At 35.8% G+C, this 15,542-nt stretch overlaps 1 protein-coding gene across 2 annotated transcripts in view; it reads left to right on the forward strand.

Moving 5' to 3' along the window:
- LOC145680742 (S-phase kinase-associated protein 1) overlaps nt 1-15,175 on the forward strand; it is a 34,716-nt gene extending 19,541 nt beyond the window's left edge. For both annotated transcript variants that reach the window (XM_081751703.1, XM_081751704.1), the window contains exons 3-4: nt 5,464-5,672; nt 14,422-15,175. In XM_081751703.1, coding sequence (XP_081607829.1) covers nt 5,464-5,672; nt 14,422-14,598 — 386 coding nt within the window. In that variant the 3' untranslated portion in view covers nt 14,599-15,175. The remainder of the gene's footprint in view (nt 1-5,463; nt 5,673-14,421) is intronic.
- The last annotated feature ends 367 nt before the right edge of the window (nt 15,176-15,542 follow it).

Consider the following 15,542-nt stretch of genomic DNA (forward strand, 5'->3'; position numbering starts at 1 on the left):
AACACACTTGGCACTTCGATGCTGCAACTTCTCCAACCTCTCAAAAAAAAAATCAAGGTTTGCAAAAAACTGTTCCGCAGCTGTTATCACCTCTTCATCACTGTGAAACTTTTGTCCTTTCAGTGCTGTTTTTAGTTTGGAAACAGATAATAATCAGAAGGGGAAAGATCTGGCTAGTAAGGTGGGTGGTCAATGCACTGAAACCCTAGGTCCCTCAGAAAGTCCATTGTTCTGCCAGCCTTGTGGACGGGAGCATTGTCCTGCATGAACAAGACATCTCGTGTCAACTTTCCCCGGCGCTTTTCTTTAATAGCGTCCTTTACCTTAGCCAAGAGACTGCAGTTGGCCCTTTGGAAGGTAGTCTGAGAGCAAAACACTATCCTTATCCCAGAATATTGAGGCAAGCACCTTCCCTGCGGACTTTTGTGCTTTGAATTTTTCGGGCATTGGAGATCCTGAGTGGCGCCACTCGCATGAGTGCTGTTAGGTTTCCGTATCAAAGTAATGCAACCACGTTTCATCCTGGGTAACAGCTGATTCAAAAAATCGTCCTTGGCGTTCACAAAATGCCGTAAAATCACCTGCGATAATCTCACGTTCGCATTTCTGATCCGCGTTCAAACATTTCGGAATCCATTTCCCAGAAAGCTTGCGCATGTCCAACTGATCATGGATTATTGACCCAACACGTTCTTTGGAAATGTGCACTTTGTCAGCTATCTCCTGAAGCGAAATCCGTCTGTTGCTCAAAATCAGGTCATGAATCTGATCCACTTTTTCCGGAGTTCACACTTACACTGACCTGCCACACCTGTTACCATCTTCTGTTGAAAATTCACCACGCTTGAAGTTCGCACATTATTTCTTCACAGTGCAGTGTGAAGGGCACTGTCCACCAATGTGTCTAGCATGCAACCATGGATTTCCTTGGGCGACTTCTGTTGCAGGAATAACAACTTCATTATACCTCGCAACTCCTCTTTGGTGAATTTCACATCTGGCTCCGCCATAGTTCATTCAGTTACCTGTAAAATATAAACAGTTCATGGTAGAATCGTGAAATTTGGTACTTTAACATTTAAAAGATCAACATTTCACATGACATAAATTACATCAGGATAGTACATTCAAAAGGGAGAAGTTCGGACCGAGAACTTAACAGCCGACCCTCGTATCTCTGAGCTCAAAAATTACTATATTGTTCTCTACAGTAAAAACAAACTAACAATAAGCGCTAAAAACTGCACAATACAGTACAGAAAATACGCACAACGGAAGAAAGTATACAAGAGATGACGGAATAATAAAGCGGATATGAGGTAACAGCAAGTAAACAACAATGCCACGACGGCAGTGAACGAAAATGGGCCAAGTGAGTCCCCGAGGAGTTGGGAAAAGTTCGCCTCGAGCACGGTCGGATCAACTGGAGGGCGGACGAGAGGGGTTCTACTGTACTCTGAAACTCTATAATCGCTCTTTTACTGCTAAAGAATTAGACTACCTGTCAACTACTAAGGGTACTGCTCCAGCTCCTGTTTGCATCCATTATGTCATCATACCCTCTTATGGTAAAGCCTGTCTATTGACCTTATTTAATCATATGGTTTGGTGGACACTTTCCGTAGTTTGGCGCGAGGCTTATATTCAGTTTTCAAAACCTAGTAAAGTCTCAACTTGTAGTTCCATATAGGGCTATTGCTTTTAATAGCTGTGTGTGCAGGGTTTTTGAAAAGCTACTTAATCTTCGGTTTATCTAGTTCTAGTAACAGATTCCTTACTCTCGAACCTCCAGTGTGAATTCCGTCCATTTCGTCCGACTATTGATAATCTTGTCCCTCTTGTCATTCATGATGCTTTTTGGCATGGAGAAACATCTAGTGGCTTTCTTTTCCGATCTCGCCACGCCTATGATACTACCTGGCATCCAGCAACAGCTTCATTCTTGGACTGCTTAGCCCTATGCCCCTATTTATTTATTTATTTTTTTTATTTATTTATTTATATTTTTTTTTACAATAGTTTTTAGGCGACCGATATTTTAGAGTATTTGTTGGCTCTACCCTTTCTGATCGCTTCCTTCAAGGGAATGATGTCTCTCAAGGTAGTGTTTTGAATGTGACCTTGTTTGTTGTTGCTGTGAGTAATGTAATGTCTTGCTACTGCTCCTGTTCATGATTTTTCATGATCTTACTACTTTCTATGACCTTCACACACCAACCCAAACAGCTTACTTTGAATCGTTTATGTACCTGGGCAACTCAGACTGGGTTCCGCTTTTCTGTCAACAAAACTAAATGTTCATTTTTGTTGATTACATACTTGTGTTTCTAATTCTTATCTCTATTTTAACGAAATACGCCTGTCGTTCGTTGATAGTGTTTGTTTTCAGGGCTTACAATTTGATACCAAACTCAGTTGGTTTCAACATTACGTAATTTGAGTGCAGATCCTACAGTATTACGACTTTACCGTACTTTCACCCGTTCTAAATTCGATTATGGTTGTGTGATTTATTCTTCTGGTAGGCCAACTGTTCTAAGTCAGCTGGATACGGTCTATCATCTTGATATCCGTTTGTCTATAGGTGCTTTCCATGCTAGTCATATACCTAGACTTTGTTGATGCACATGAACCTTTTCTTAAACATCGCAGAAATTATTTGATTCTGCGTTATTTTATACGCCGTAAAGCACTGATCACGCTTCTTTTGTTCTTGAAACTGGTGACCGCTATAGTCGGTGTGCGCACGTCCTCATGTTTCCAGACCCTTTGGGATTCGTGCATTAGACCTTGTGGATGAATTGACTATTGCTTTGCCGGACTGTATCCCTTGGGTTTTCTTGCTCTTCCGCCTTATTATGTAAATTGTCTTAATATATCATTTCTGTTTTGGCTTATTCTAGTAAGTCTACCACTGGTCAGTAAGAGTTTCGCTCTATGTTACACCACTTCGCTCTCTGCGTTTTTGTACGTATGGCTCGAAACAAGATAGCTAATTGTCTGTGCATTTGTCCTTGACCATGCCCGCTATGGATACTGCCTCCCTTCCTTTATATCCATCTTTGGTGCTGAGCTGCTTGCTATTGCCCGTATTCTGATCGTCTGATTCCAAAAGCGCTCTTACCAGCTTTAGTAATGTTCACACAGACTCTCTTCTGGTTTAACGTATTTTGTTGAAATGCCATTCTCTACTTGCTGCTAGTTCCGTTCTCCAACTTCGTTGTATCCCTAACCATGTAGGTATTTCTAGTAATGAGCAGACGGATTCTGTGGCAAAAGATGTAACTCTTAGTATTAAACTCCTGACACCTCTACCTTTCACTAATCTTTACCCGTATTCAGTTCTCGTCTTTTACAATGTTGGTAGTTGGATTGGAACCTAGTATGAGACAGCAACTTGCAAGCCATTAAACTGGTTTAATAGTTTGGGTCTCTAGTTCTCAAACGTCTCGTCAAGAAGAAATGCTTTTAACTCGCCCGCGGTTTGAAAATGGCTATCTCATGCATGCCTATATTTTGCGTGGGATTGCAGCTCCGAATTGTCCCTGTTATAGTGCATTCTTATTAATTCGTTATTATCTTGATTGCCCTGCTTTGGCTAGACTTCAAGTGCGTTATAACATCCCACTCTGAGATAACTATTTGGCGATAAGCCACACCTTATTACTTTTTTTTTTTAATTATTGCTATTTAATTCGCTTTAAGTTGGTTTTGTTTTGTTTTGTTTTGTCACAGCATTTTTTCGTGGTCTTTTATTTCTTTCTGCATAGTTTAAGCCCTACTAATAAGGGCGAACCCTGCAGACACCTCTCTCTCCTAGCTGGTCCGGCAAGGATAATTATTGTTTTAATTAACTTCCCCTTTCACTATGTATATGTGGTCCGACAAGTAAGTCTTCTTTTCTATTACGTGCCGTGATGTTAGTTTGTCGTTTTATACTTGTTTCGGTGTGATCGTGTTCTTTGACGTTATAATTTTCCCAAATCTTTTCTTGCTTGATTTTAGTTATGGTCTTGAACGGGTATAAATAGTCCTTGCTGTTTGCCACACTCGTACAATTGTCTACTCTTAGTCTTATCCACACTCATGGGGCCGCGGTGGCTCAGTGGTAGAGCGTTCACCTCTGGTGCTAGGGGTCCCGGGTTCGATCCCAGCCCCCGCCAAGTGAACTCTGTGGTGGACAAATACCGTGTGCGTGGGTTTTCTCGGGGTTCTTCCGTTTCCTCCCACTTTCTTCATTCCACCATTTCATTCATTACTCATCATCACCGTCTCCTTTAGCCTAACCGGCATAACCGTGGGACGTAAAACTCAAAGATTTCATTTCATTTCTTATCCACACTTGTATAATTTACCTACCTTTGTCATTTTTTGTATTACTTGCGTAATACCATGGGCAATGTCATACTCGTAATACCCCATTACAACAATGTCTTGGTCAAGCACACACATTATTATTATTATTATTATTATTATTATTATTATTATTATTATTATTATTATTATTATTATTATTATTATTATTATTATTATTATATTTATTTATGTATTTATTTATTTATTTATTATTTATTTCCTATTTCTGATATTTGCACAATTTCTGATGTCGCATTTGCAATTTTTGGCGTGCCGTCTTTTTTATATAGTGTATATAAAATTAATACTTTCGTCTGTATTTCTTTGTAATGAATTACTATAGAACAGTGGAAATATTATCCACACAACACTAGAAAAGTACTGTAAGTACTTTTGCTAAAACACATCAAATAAGGAAGAGAAGAAATAGGAAAAAGATATTAAATTAGAGAACATAAAAATAGTAGGTTATCATTCTGATTGGTGCCATCTTAGAACATCCATCTTAATGCTGTAACTATTTTTTTTTTCCTGCCCCTGCTCTCTTACCTAATGAAGTGTTTAGCAAAAGCGCTTATAGTGTACTTCTTAAGTGTTGTACTGTGGTAAATAGTTTTTTATGGTCACTTCGCGATTCCTTCGTTCCAACTATATATAGTACTTTCGGAATGAATTGGAAAAACTGAAGTACAGTTTTCTGTATGTGTTGAAAAACATTTTCTTTCTGTATTAGGGAACTATTCAAATTGGTCAGATAATGTGTTCATCTTGTTGACTTCACAGTATAATTTGCTTGATTCTTTTTCTAGCCAAGAGCTCCTTCGTAGCTAAGCTGTAAGCGTACGCGCCTTTGGCATGGAAGACCCGGGTTCAATTCCCGGCGGGAGCTCTTGTGGTTCGGATTCCACGTTAATCAGTAGATCCCGTCTCATATAGCCTCGCTGCTGAAAGGGACGTTAAAATCAATTTTTTTTTCTAGCCATATTCTTTGGAAAAATAAGTTTGGATATTTTTACGGAACGTATTCCCAAATTTAAGCATGTCATGAAAGTGTGCTATTCTTCCAGGCAATGTACTAATGATTGAATAAATTTTGATAAAATTTAGGCATGGACGAGGAGGAAGAAGAAGTGGTTCCCCTTCCGAATGTAAATTCCGCCATCCTTAAGAAAGTAATTCAGTGGGCAACGTACCACAAAGATGATCCACCACCACCAGAGGACGATGAGAATAAGGAGAAACGCACTGATGATATCAGCAGCTGGGATGCCGATTTCCTAAAAGTGGATCAGGGCACTTTGTTTGAGCTAATTTTGGTAAGTAGTAAATATTTAGAAGCAGATACTTAGTTTTCGCGAAATAGTACTAAAATTGTAAATGACGATTAAGGCAGTATTTGGTCTTGGAAACCTAAATTCAGATAAAGTAAATTGTGACTGAAACATCGAAAATTGAATTTATTTAATTATAAGCTCCAATATATTTACAAAATAGGGTTACATCAGCATTCGTAACTGACGTGCTTTTGACCAATGCTGGGTTGATTTAGTGAAATATCTAATGAACATCTAGAGTTGAGTGTATCTTTGAACATTCTTTTCTTTTCCAAAGTAACGATATCTAAAAGTTGGATGCCTATATACGTTTCCTGTCTGTTTTCCATGGCATTTGATTACAAAAGTTGTCAGCGTTCTAAATACTAGCTAGGTATGTAGTCGAGAGTATCTGCTGTTCAGTGGGGAAGCTTGAGTCCTGTGTAGGTCGATCATTGAGTTACCATATCCCAGTGTTTTAATTTCCGTTGCCGTTAGACGCAATTTGGTTTCTAATAGCAGTTAGAAAATTAGTCTACAAAACAATCATGTTAAATAAAAAAAAAAAAAAAAACACACAAGGAATTATTTCATTGTGGAAGATAATATATTTTCAGTCGTATATAGTACATTTTAGTTTTTACAGTTGTAATAATTATAACTAGGTATTCGTCTTATTTGGTTTTCGTTTATCAGTGATGTTTGAAGACAAATGAGGTAAGTCAGTAATTGCAAAGACTTCATTTTGTTGTATTATCTGTTCTGGCTTACCTCTAAATTTAGATTAAAAAAGAAAAAGTTCGTTTCCTTCCATTGTTCAAAACTATGGTTGATTAATGATTTATCACTCCCACTTTTGCCTGGGAAGGACCAAATTATACACGTGTATTTTGACACTCCTTTGTCGTGTAGAATATTTGCAGGAGGTAAAAAATCGAAATGTTAAAAAAAAAAAAAAAAAAAAAAAAAAAATCTTGGAAACACATTTAGCACAAGCTGCTTTTCACGACTTGGTAAAGGTTTCCTTTCTTGTATTTTACTACACTCGCAAAACTGGCATTCATGTTAGCCATTTTTCCGACTTAATGCAGAACACATACTGTTTACTCATTCGGCCGAGACCTCTAGTTGGCAGAGTGCCAAGAAGAGTCTATCTTAATAAAAGGAATGGACTGTAAAAGAAAAAGAGAAGGAAGGAAGGCGTTGGTTATTCATGTCGGCGGTAAAGGTATTGTTTGCAGTGTTACCAACCCAGCGCAGTAAATCTATACCTGATAAGATTTTATAAATAATATGAGAATGAAATCAAAGTGGGCCTACAGCACTGAAAGCACAATGACCGATTATTATTGTCCGTAGGACATGACTGGGATCTACGGTGCAAGATGAACAAAAAAAAAAAAAAAAAAAAAATCAAAATTTGGAGGCGGTTTGCTTTCACTGGTTGACGGTATTGGCTCCATCATAATAAAATAACAAAACGACGCGCATACACACACACGCTCATGCAAGCATAACCACAAAACAGATAAGAAAAAGAACTAGAAAAATACAGTAAACTCCACACGCACGAGCGTATGTGTACTGTACAGAAAGACAATAACTGAAGTTCATCCGCGGTTTGTTGGCGCGATCCACCAAATGTCGAAGCCCCTAAAACACAATGCTAGGCTGCATTTAAAATGCGCGCGCTCTGTTCACTGCGTGACATCATCACCTAATAAGAATGTATTGCTGACCTGGGACCAATGGCAACTATGTTTAAACTTCCAACCTTCTTTCTCTCGCTCCCAGAGGAGAAAACGAACACATGTTGTCTGGACATACACATACCCATTTTTCGTAATGGACTCTTCTACTTCTGGTATGCGCAGAAGTATCGAGGGACCTAATGTCCGAGGGTAAACAGCACAGTTGAATTGGCGCCATAATCACTGTTCATGCTTAAATGTAATACTTCTATTATTTCATTAAACATATTACAGTATTAAATAATTTGTGTTATATTTTTGTTACTTAAAGTAATGATTGTTTCATAATAAAAGTAATATTAAAAAGTGCTTAACTATTTTATGGAGAGATACAAGCTTCCTTATAATAACATAAGGTCAAGATCATTGTTATCATGAGAAAATTGAGCAGCGCGTACGAAAGCAGAGAGCTGCTTCTATTCTCTCCATCATACATACTTCGAAAGGCATCAAAGAACTTTTTCATTCTTTTCTTGTCTTGTTTTAAAATTGCATTGTATCACGAGTCACCAGCGGGCCAGCTGACTTGCTCCTGAAACTCCCAGAACATGCAATTATTTAACGAACTGGAAAAATGTACAGTTGAACTATTTATAATGTACTAATACACAAGCTGTAGCACTATATGGAAGTGAAATTGCGTATTCTGTACATGACGTTTTATCAAAAGATAACTCCTTTTTCTCTATATAATCAGAATGTTAGAAGGTTTAATACGAGGAAACAATATTGGCATATTTATTTTCTATATTTTTGTTTAGCAATAATGTAAAATAATTAAATTAGAAGCAAGACTTTAATATGGACTAATTTCCACTATCAACACTGTTGCAAGAGATTTTAGTAGAGGGGAAAATTATACTATTTAGCACTAAACTTGAAACTTCATTCCGAATAGTAGAGTTATCGTAGATCCAGACTTACATACGAAACATATCATATCATGTCTTTTTCTGTCATAAAAGTGTTATAAATATTAGCTGCAATATTACAGTATTTGCACCTAAACATATTTATGAAAGAATCCAAGAAAATTTTGTATTAAACGTTGTGAATAGCAAACTTCTGTAACTATCTTTTAGTATAAACCAGGAAATTAGCCGTGATATTAAGTGCAGAAAAAAATCAAGCTGTAAGGTAGCGAGAAAATGAAATTTATAAAGCGAAAGATCGGAAGTTCGAATCCTTCCTAGGAAAATATTTTTTCATGAATGAAATTATGAAATAAGAAAAAGAAATAATGATTAATGGAAATACTTCAGATAGGTCTGAAAATAACAACATTGACATAGTCTTGCAGTGTCGTCATACACATCAAGGAAACAACTTGCCTCATGCGAAAAGTATTATTTGGACAAAACATCTGTTAGTCTTTGCCAGAAGGTAAAATATAGGCGAGAAAACACAAAGAAGTCCTGACCCCTGAATACATTTTTCATTCTCTGAAAAATTCAGTTTCTCCATAGATATGCAATTGCAGTAATTGTAAAAGTCTTCGATTGGAAGTGTATCCTATTTTTACACAACTGTTAACAGATTCAAATTAATAAATAATACCTTGCATATTATAGGAGCATCTTACATGTAATGCCTTTCTTTCTAAACATATTTTAGTATTTGGAATCAATCGTATGGTTTAAGGATCTCGAACGATCATTGGTGCAGAAACAAATGCTGAACGAATTTTATTCTACATAAAGATCTTGTTCACCTCAACCATAGGTTGGTGGGCAACATGAAAATTTTAAACTTTTCTCTCGCTTGGGAGAGCTGTTTTATACTTTGATAAGGCCTCTTCTTCGTAACTGCATCTAGATATTCTATTCTTGGTTTTCCTTCTGACTTTCCCTCTATCAGCACAGTGATCCAATCAGTGTCGAATAAGATGGCCAAGCATGCTGTTTCTTCTTTTTCCTATTATCTTCATGATTTGTCGTCCTCCATTAGCTTCCTTTAGTACATCTTCATTCCTTTTCATTTCAGTCCATGAAATGCGCAGCATTCTGCGCCAACACCACATTTCAAATGCTTCCAGCTTGGATATTTCAGCTTTTCTCAATGTCCATGTCTCTGATCCGTAAAGCGCCACGCTCCATACCAGTGTCTTAATAAATCGTTTACGAACGTCCAGCGACACATTTCTTGATATTAGCCGTCCTCTTTTCCTATTGAATGCTTGTTTAGCCTGTGCTATTCTGGAACTTACATCTTTTTCAGTTCTTCCGTCCGAGGATATTAGACTTCCTAAATAGGGAAACGTCTTCGATTTTCTCTCCATCTAGCCATACGTTTGCCCCTTCCTGTCCTGCTCTTGTGCACTTTATCATTTTGGTTTTCTTATTTATCTTCATTTTGCATGTTTTTTTCCAGTAGGTCGTTCAACTTTGAAAGTGCTTCCTGCATGTCCTCATCGTTCTCCGCTATCAATGCTATGTCATCAGCAAACATTATTGTGCTGAAAACCTGACCATTTACTTTTACGCCTTTCTATTTTTTATCCAAGAATTCTTTCATAGTGCAGTTTCCTACTAAGACTAGCTCCAAATTCCAAATAAAATTTACCAAACGATACAAGACAAAAATGTTTTTCAAAAATTTACTTGACGGGACAAGAAAGTATTATTTCTTAATTTCAACACAGCAGGAGATCACTTGAATCCTCATGGATATGCAATTTGGTTGTCCAGCGGTTGCCTATGATTGAACAGCTTTGGATGTCCATAAAATGTAAGCTAATAGTCACAAACATTTGGCTATTTCAGTTTATGAATATGATATTAGTGTTGGAATATCTCGACATGATGCTTATTAGAAGACTGTTCATGATAAGACAGTTATCGATGGAATCTCCTTCGACATCATTAGCTGTCCGATAACTAAGAATCGGATGTACACGCATGTCCAAAATGATTGTCGCATATCTATAACTGTCTTCTTGTAAGAATATAATTTGATAATGATTTTGCAGGGTACTTTTAATACTGGTACTAAGTGTATAATCAGAAAATGTATATTCGTGGTAAATTTCGTAAGAAAAGAATTATAAATACGAAAATTAGAATGAGTAAAACAAAATGTTGCTAAATGGACAAGAGAGCTTTATTTTCGTTTCATTGTTCTTATTTACTGCTCTTTTGACATGAAATTTGCCACATACATATCTTTTCCGATTATACACATACTAACATTATAAGAAATACGAGCGAATTCGTTATCAAATTATATTCCTAGAACAACATATTTATAGACATGCGACAATAATTTTGGACATGAGTGTACATTGATCTATATGATTTTGTTCAACTTAAAATATATCGATTGTTATATGATTCATGTTGAGATTTTTTTTTTTTTTTTTTTTTTCGTTCGTTAAACGCTAGTAATATTGTTAAATGTTCAGTACTTACTACTGTACGATGGTTTCATGAATATGGGATTTTCCTTTACTTCTGAATTTACTTAATACGTAATCAGACAAAACTAGTAATTTTGTGATCGAAGCCAGAAGAAATAAAATCAGAAATACCAACGTAGATATGTAACTAACTACTTGTTCCGTTATAGCTAGAAGCTTTTCCCCCGAGATCCTACCTCACAGGTGATACCTTATTCTTTCTTGCTAATGAAATATAAATTCTTACATTCCATATTATACAGGGCGTTTCAAAACAATACCGACAACGTTTGGGAAATTATTCAAAAAAAAAAAAAAAAAAAAAAAGACGAAAAGTATAGACCAACCTGAGTGCTCTAAAACTGGGACCTACCGTAGTCAGGCCAAAACTTTATTTAGGAACTAGTATGTGGCCAGTACAAAAATGCTTGTTTCAGAATCCAGCAATAGTTCTGCAACAATTTTTATGGAGGTAGTTTGTGAGTACTTCAAATTATATGCCTGTAACCAAGCTGCCTTTATAAAAATCGTTGGGTACGTACCTTAGGTTGGGTGAGTACCTTAGGATTCTGAAACATGTATTTTTGGATAGCGCATATATTAGTTTCTAAGTGAAGTATTAATTCGACTATGTTAGGTCCCAGTTTTGTAGCTATGGACCTTTAAACTTCATTTTTTCATGTTTTGGGCAGCCTATAACTCCAAAAGGAAGCATTTGTGCATCCAGCTTGGTCTTTATTTTTCGTCTTATCTTGTCAGGAATCACCTCCCAAACGTTGTTGGTGTTGTTTCGAAACACCCTGTATATTTATTTCTGTTCAGTGAGCTATTCTGCAGATGGTTCTAATAATTTATTGTTTTCAGTACATTGTTATGTATTTATCTCGTCATATATTTAATATATACGTATATTGATTTTAAACTGTGCTTTTGAAGTAATCAAAATTGTGGATATTATGAAGTTCTAACTATATTACGAAAGTCGGATTACTCAGTAAATTTTTATTCATTATTATTATTATTGGCAGCGGACGACTTACTTTTTAGTGCCATAAAAGTTTGTTTTTATTAATTTTCTTGGGAACTACACACCAGAATTTCCCTTAAACAGTGTCATTTTGTTAAGCTCTAAGTAATCACAATTTAGGGCTATAGATCATTAACCACACTGTGTACTGTCATCTTACTAGTGTCATAATAGAGAGCGTACTGAGGGTATCCTTCAGTATTAGTCTCACCTAATTGGTGGCGTAGTTTTCATTCAACGTCAATTTTCAGGGTTAAAAAATAGTTGATTTTTCTCGCAAACTACGTATGAGCTTTTACACTGACACATATACTTTTCTTCAGCTTAATAAGTTCTACCGATTGGTAAATGTATTATCTTTGGATTTTATTTTCATTAAACGCTAGTAATAATGTAAAATTTCAGCTTGTCTTCTGTGGAGAAAAGACTTGCATTCGAGAAAAGGATATTTTTATATGTTATTAAAAGAACAGATATTCTGCTGGGTCTTAGGCTAGGTAACTTGAAAGAATTTTCATGAAGGTCAAGATGCGAGCCTTCCATGTTCCATTTGAAGGCTAAGGGGAAAAACAAGGAATGTCCATGTATGTGGTTTATCGGGTGCTTCGTCCTATCTGTTGGTGACTCTTGGTACTGTTTGACTGTATATGCCATGCATGCGTAGATTTAGAAATGTCCATGTAAAAAGAGGCAAAAAATTTAATAACCCTATCTTTTTACGCGGTTTTCAATATTAAAACGCAGTTTTTTTGAAAATGAAGTTTCGTGACATTCCTTTTTTTTTCCCTTATCCTTCATTTGTAGTTGCTGATTTTCGGTCTTCCGCCGTATTTCGATCGGAAAAAAAAAAAAAATATAGGGTACTTGACGTAAGTTTTTATATCGAAAGTGGATTGCAGTTTCATTATGGCTCTGGATGACAGAAGACGTGAAGGAACGTTTTTGACGTAAATCGGCATTTCAGTCTTCGAATTAAGTTGTAAAAAATTAAATTACAGAAGCTGTTTTAGACACGAAATGTCTGTATGAGATAGTCTATGTTCCGTTTTTAGAAACTATGTTTATAAACGCATCTTACGTCAGCAGGGTGAAGAAATGCATACATGCTTAGAAAAATGGTACTTTCCAATCTAAGTGAAACACAGCATGCCGAAAGTGAAATTAAGGCCATCACTGAACCAAAAGTAAGAGAGAAGATAAACATTTTTGAAACAAAACAATAAAGCAATAATTTTCCCTTGGATGGTTTCCATTAATTCATCACTATGTCCAGGCCCACGACCTGAAATGTAACAAGATTTTCTTCTTTACAGTGATATAATAATTTTATTAAGCATGTAGATAGTTTTTACGAATGCAGTAAGTTTCATTTTAGTTTTGACTTTAATAAATAAAGTCTATCATATTTTAAATATTAACAGCCGCTAAAACATTTTAAAACTGTAGCTATAGTAGTATCGTTTTCTTGAAAAGGACAAAAGTAAATATGTAGAAATCTTCAGAAATGAGCGTTCTTTTGTTAAGTGTCTCGCTTATTGTAGCAATAGGGTTGGTTGTTGAAATGATTCCAGTACACTTACCATCAAAATAGGAATCACAGAGCACAGAAAGAGGTTGTGCGTCACCTTAGAAATACTTGTTTGTCACCATTAGAAAATTAACAAGGTAACAATAGGTACAGTCTGCTTCTTAGAAGTGTGTTTTGTACACATACAGTGCATAATCCATCGATTTATGCTAAATAAAAACTACCGATTACTCAGGGCGCAAAATTTTCTGTCGCCAGGTCGCCATTGGTGACTAGAAATTTAGAGCTGGCGACCAGTGTTCAGTAAGAATGGTTTCTACGTAAACTCACAGGGCTGCACAGTTTCTGTTTCGCACGAAAATAATTGTCACTGAGTGAGAGAAAACACGCAATGTGAAGTCTGGAAAATGCGTTACACAAACGTGAAGTCTCAAGGTAAGGTATTTTTTTAACATGTGTATGAATTGTCCAATTCAGAATTGATTATCCTGAATCTAATTGTCTGGTTTTAAAATTTTATGCCCTAATGTAATCTCTTTCTTTCTCAAACCAAAGGCCGTGGGGCTCTCATAATTAGTACTTGAGAGATACTAGCGACCATTATTTTTGGATTGGCGAGTGCGTCTGACTGAAATGTTGCGCCCTGTATTATTATTAACGAATAACATACTTTTCGGCACCGTAAAAATTAGTTTTTTTCCCTCGTAATTACCCTCAACCATCACAATACGCTTTTTCAATGTCATTTGTTGATTATTATGTCTGATTTTTGGAAAATATTGTAAAGAAAAATTAAAGTATGAGTTAATTGAATCTCTCATTTACCATACTACGTACTGTCATTTTGCTGGTGTCATAATGGAAAGCTTGACGGTAGGTGGTGTGGTTTTCGTACACAATCAATAAGTTTTTAAATAAGAATTATCTAGTGGTGTACGTCTCTTCTTTGGCCTTTTTTTCATTCTTCCTTAAACACTAATAAAATAAAACATTTTTATTTTCGCAACATGGTTATTCCAGTCATTGTTACAATTGTCTTTCTATGTTTGCAGGCAGCTAACTACTTGGATATAAAAGGTCTGTTGGATGTAACTTGCAAGACTGTAGCAAACATGATTAAAGGGAAAACTCCGGAGGAAATCAGGAAGACCTTCAATATCAAGAACGATTTTACGCCCAGCGAGGAAGAACAAGTGCGCAAAGAGAACGAATGGTGCGAGGAAAAGTGAACATTTCGTCCCTTGTTCGTAAACAAAATTTTGCTGATACAAACCAAAAACTTCGCCTGAAAAAAATATTCATATAAATACGTACTTTTTTCTTTTCTAATTATTTCTTCGTTAAACTTCCCAGAAGTTACATTCAAAATTCTAAATTTTAGTGTGTGTGCTTTGCAAATGAATCATAATCAGATGATAAATTGGATATTTGTACATTTCAATGAAACAGTATCAACAGTTAAACGTCGAGCTATTAAGACTTCGCCATAACGAGACTAAGAAGATTTTGTACATATATATATAAAGTATTATCTTATGGATTAACTAGATGTCATAAATAACATGTACTTGGTTTTTCTGTTAAATTACATTACCTGAACATATTTCATGTGCATTTGAAAATGTTGGCAGTTACACAACTCTCAGGTAATATGTAAGTTTTAATTTTCACTTATACGTTTCCATTCCTATTCAAATGACCTGTTCTAAACAGAAAAAAAAAAAATCAGTTTAAATGTAAAAAGGATATTAAACTTCAGTGGTGTATATTATAGTCGTTATACGAATAAATAAGTCTCGTAATATATTTATTTCTCGTTATTAGAGGAAACCTTAGGCCTGTGGAATAATAGATAATGTAGTATTCGTTAAAAAGTGCTTATCCTAAAAGCACCAAAAACTGTCTAATTGTGAACGTTTGAACAAAATGTTATTTCCTTCTGCAGCATATTATATATTTTCAGAAAACTAACGTCTGTTCAATTACTTCCGTTAATTATCTTCTTCCGAATAACGTAACTTTTCTTTCTTCCAGTAGTCGTCTATCAAATTTCCCTTGTATTCGGAAGAAGATAATGAGATGTATATAGTCCACAAACAACATTAGCTTTCTGAAAGAAGATAATAACTTTTTGCCGAAACATTCACAATTAGATCGATCATTTAATAATTTT

This window comes from Thermobia domestica, chromosome 3, assembly GCF_964235325.1.
Source record: "Thermobia domestica chromosome 3, izTheDome1.hap1.1, whole genome shotgun sequence".
Taxonomy (NCBI): Eukaryota; Metazoa; Arthropoda; class Insecta; order Zygentoma; family Lepismatidae; genus Thermobia; species Thermobia domestica.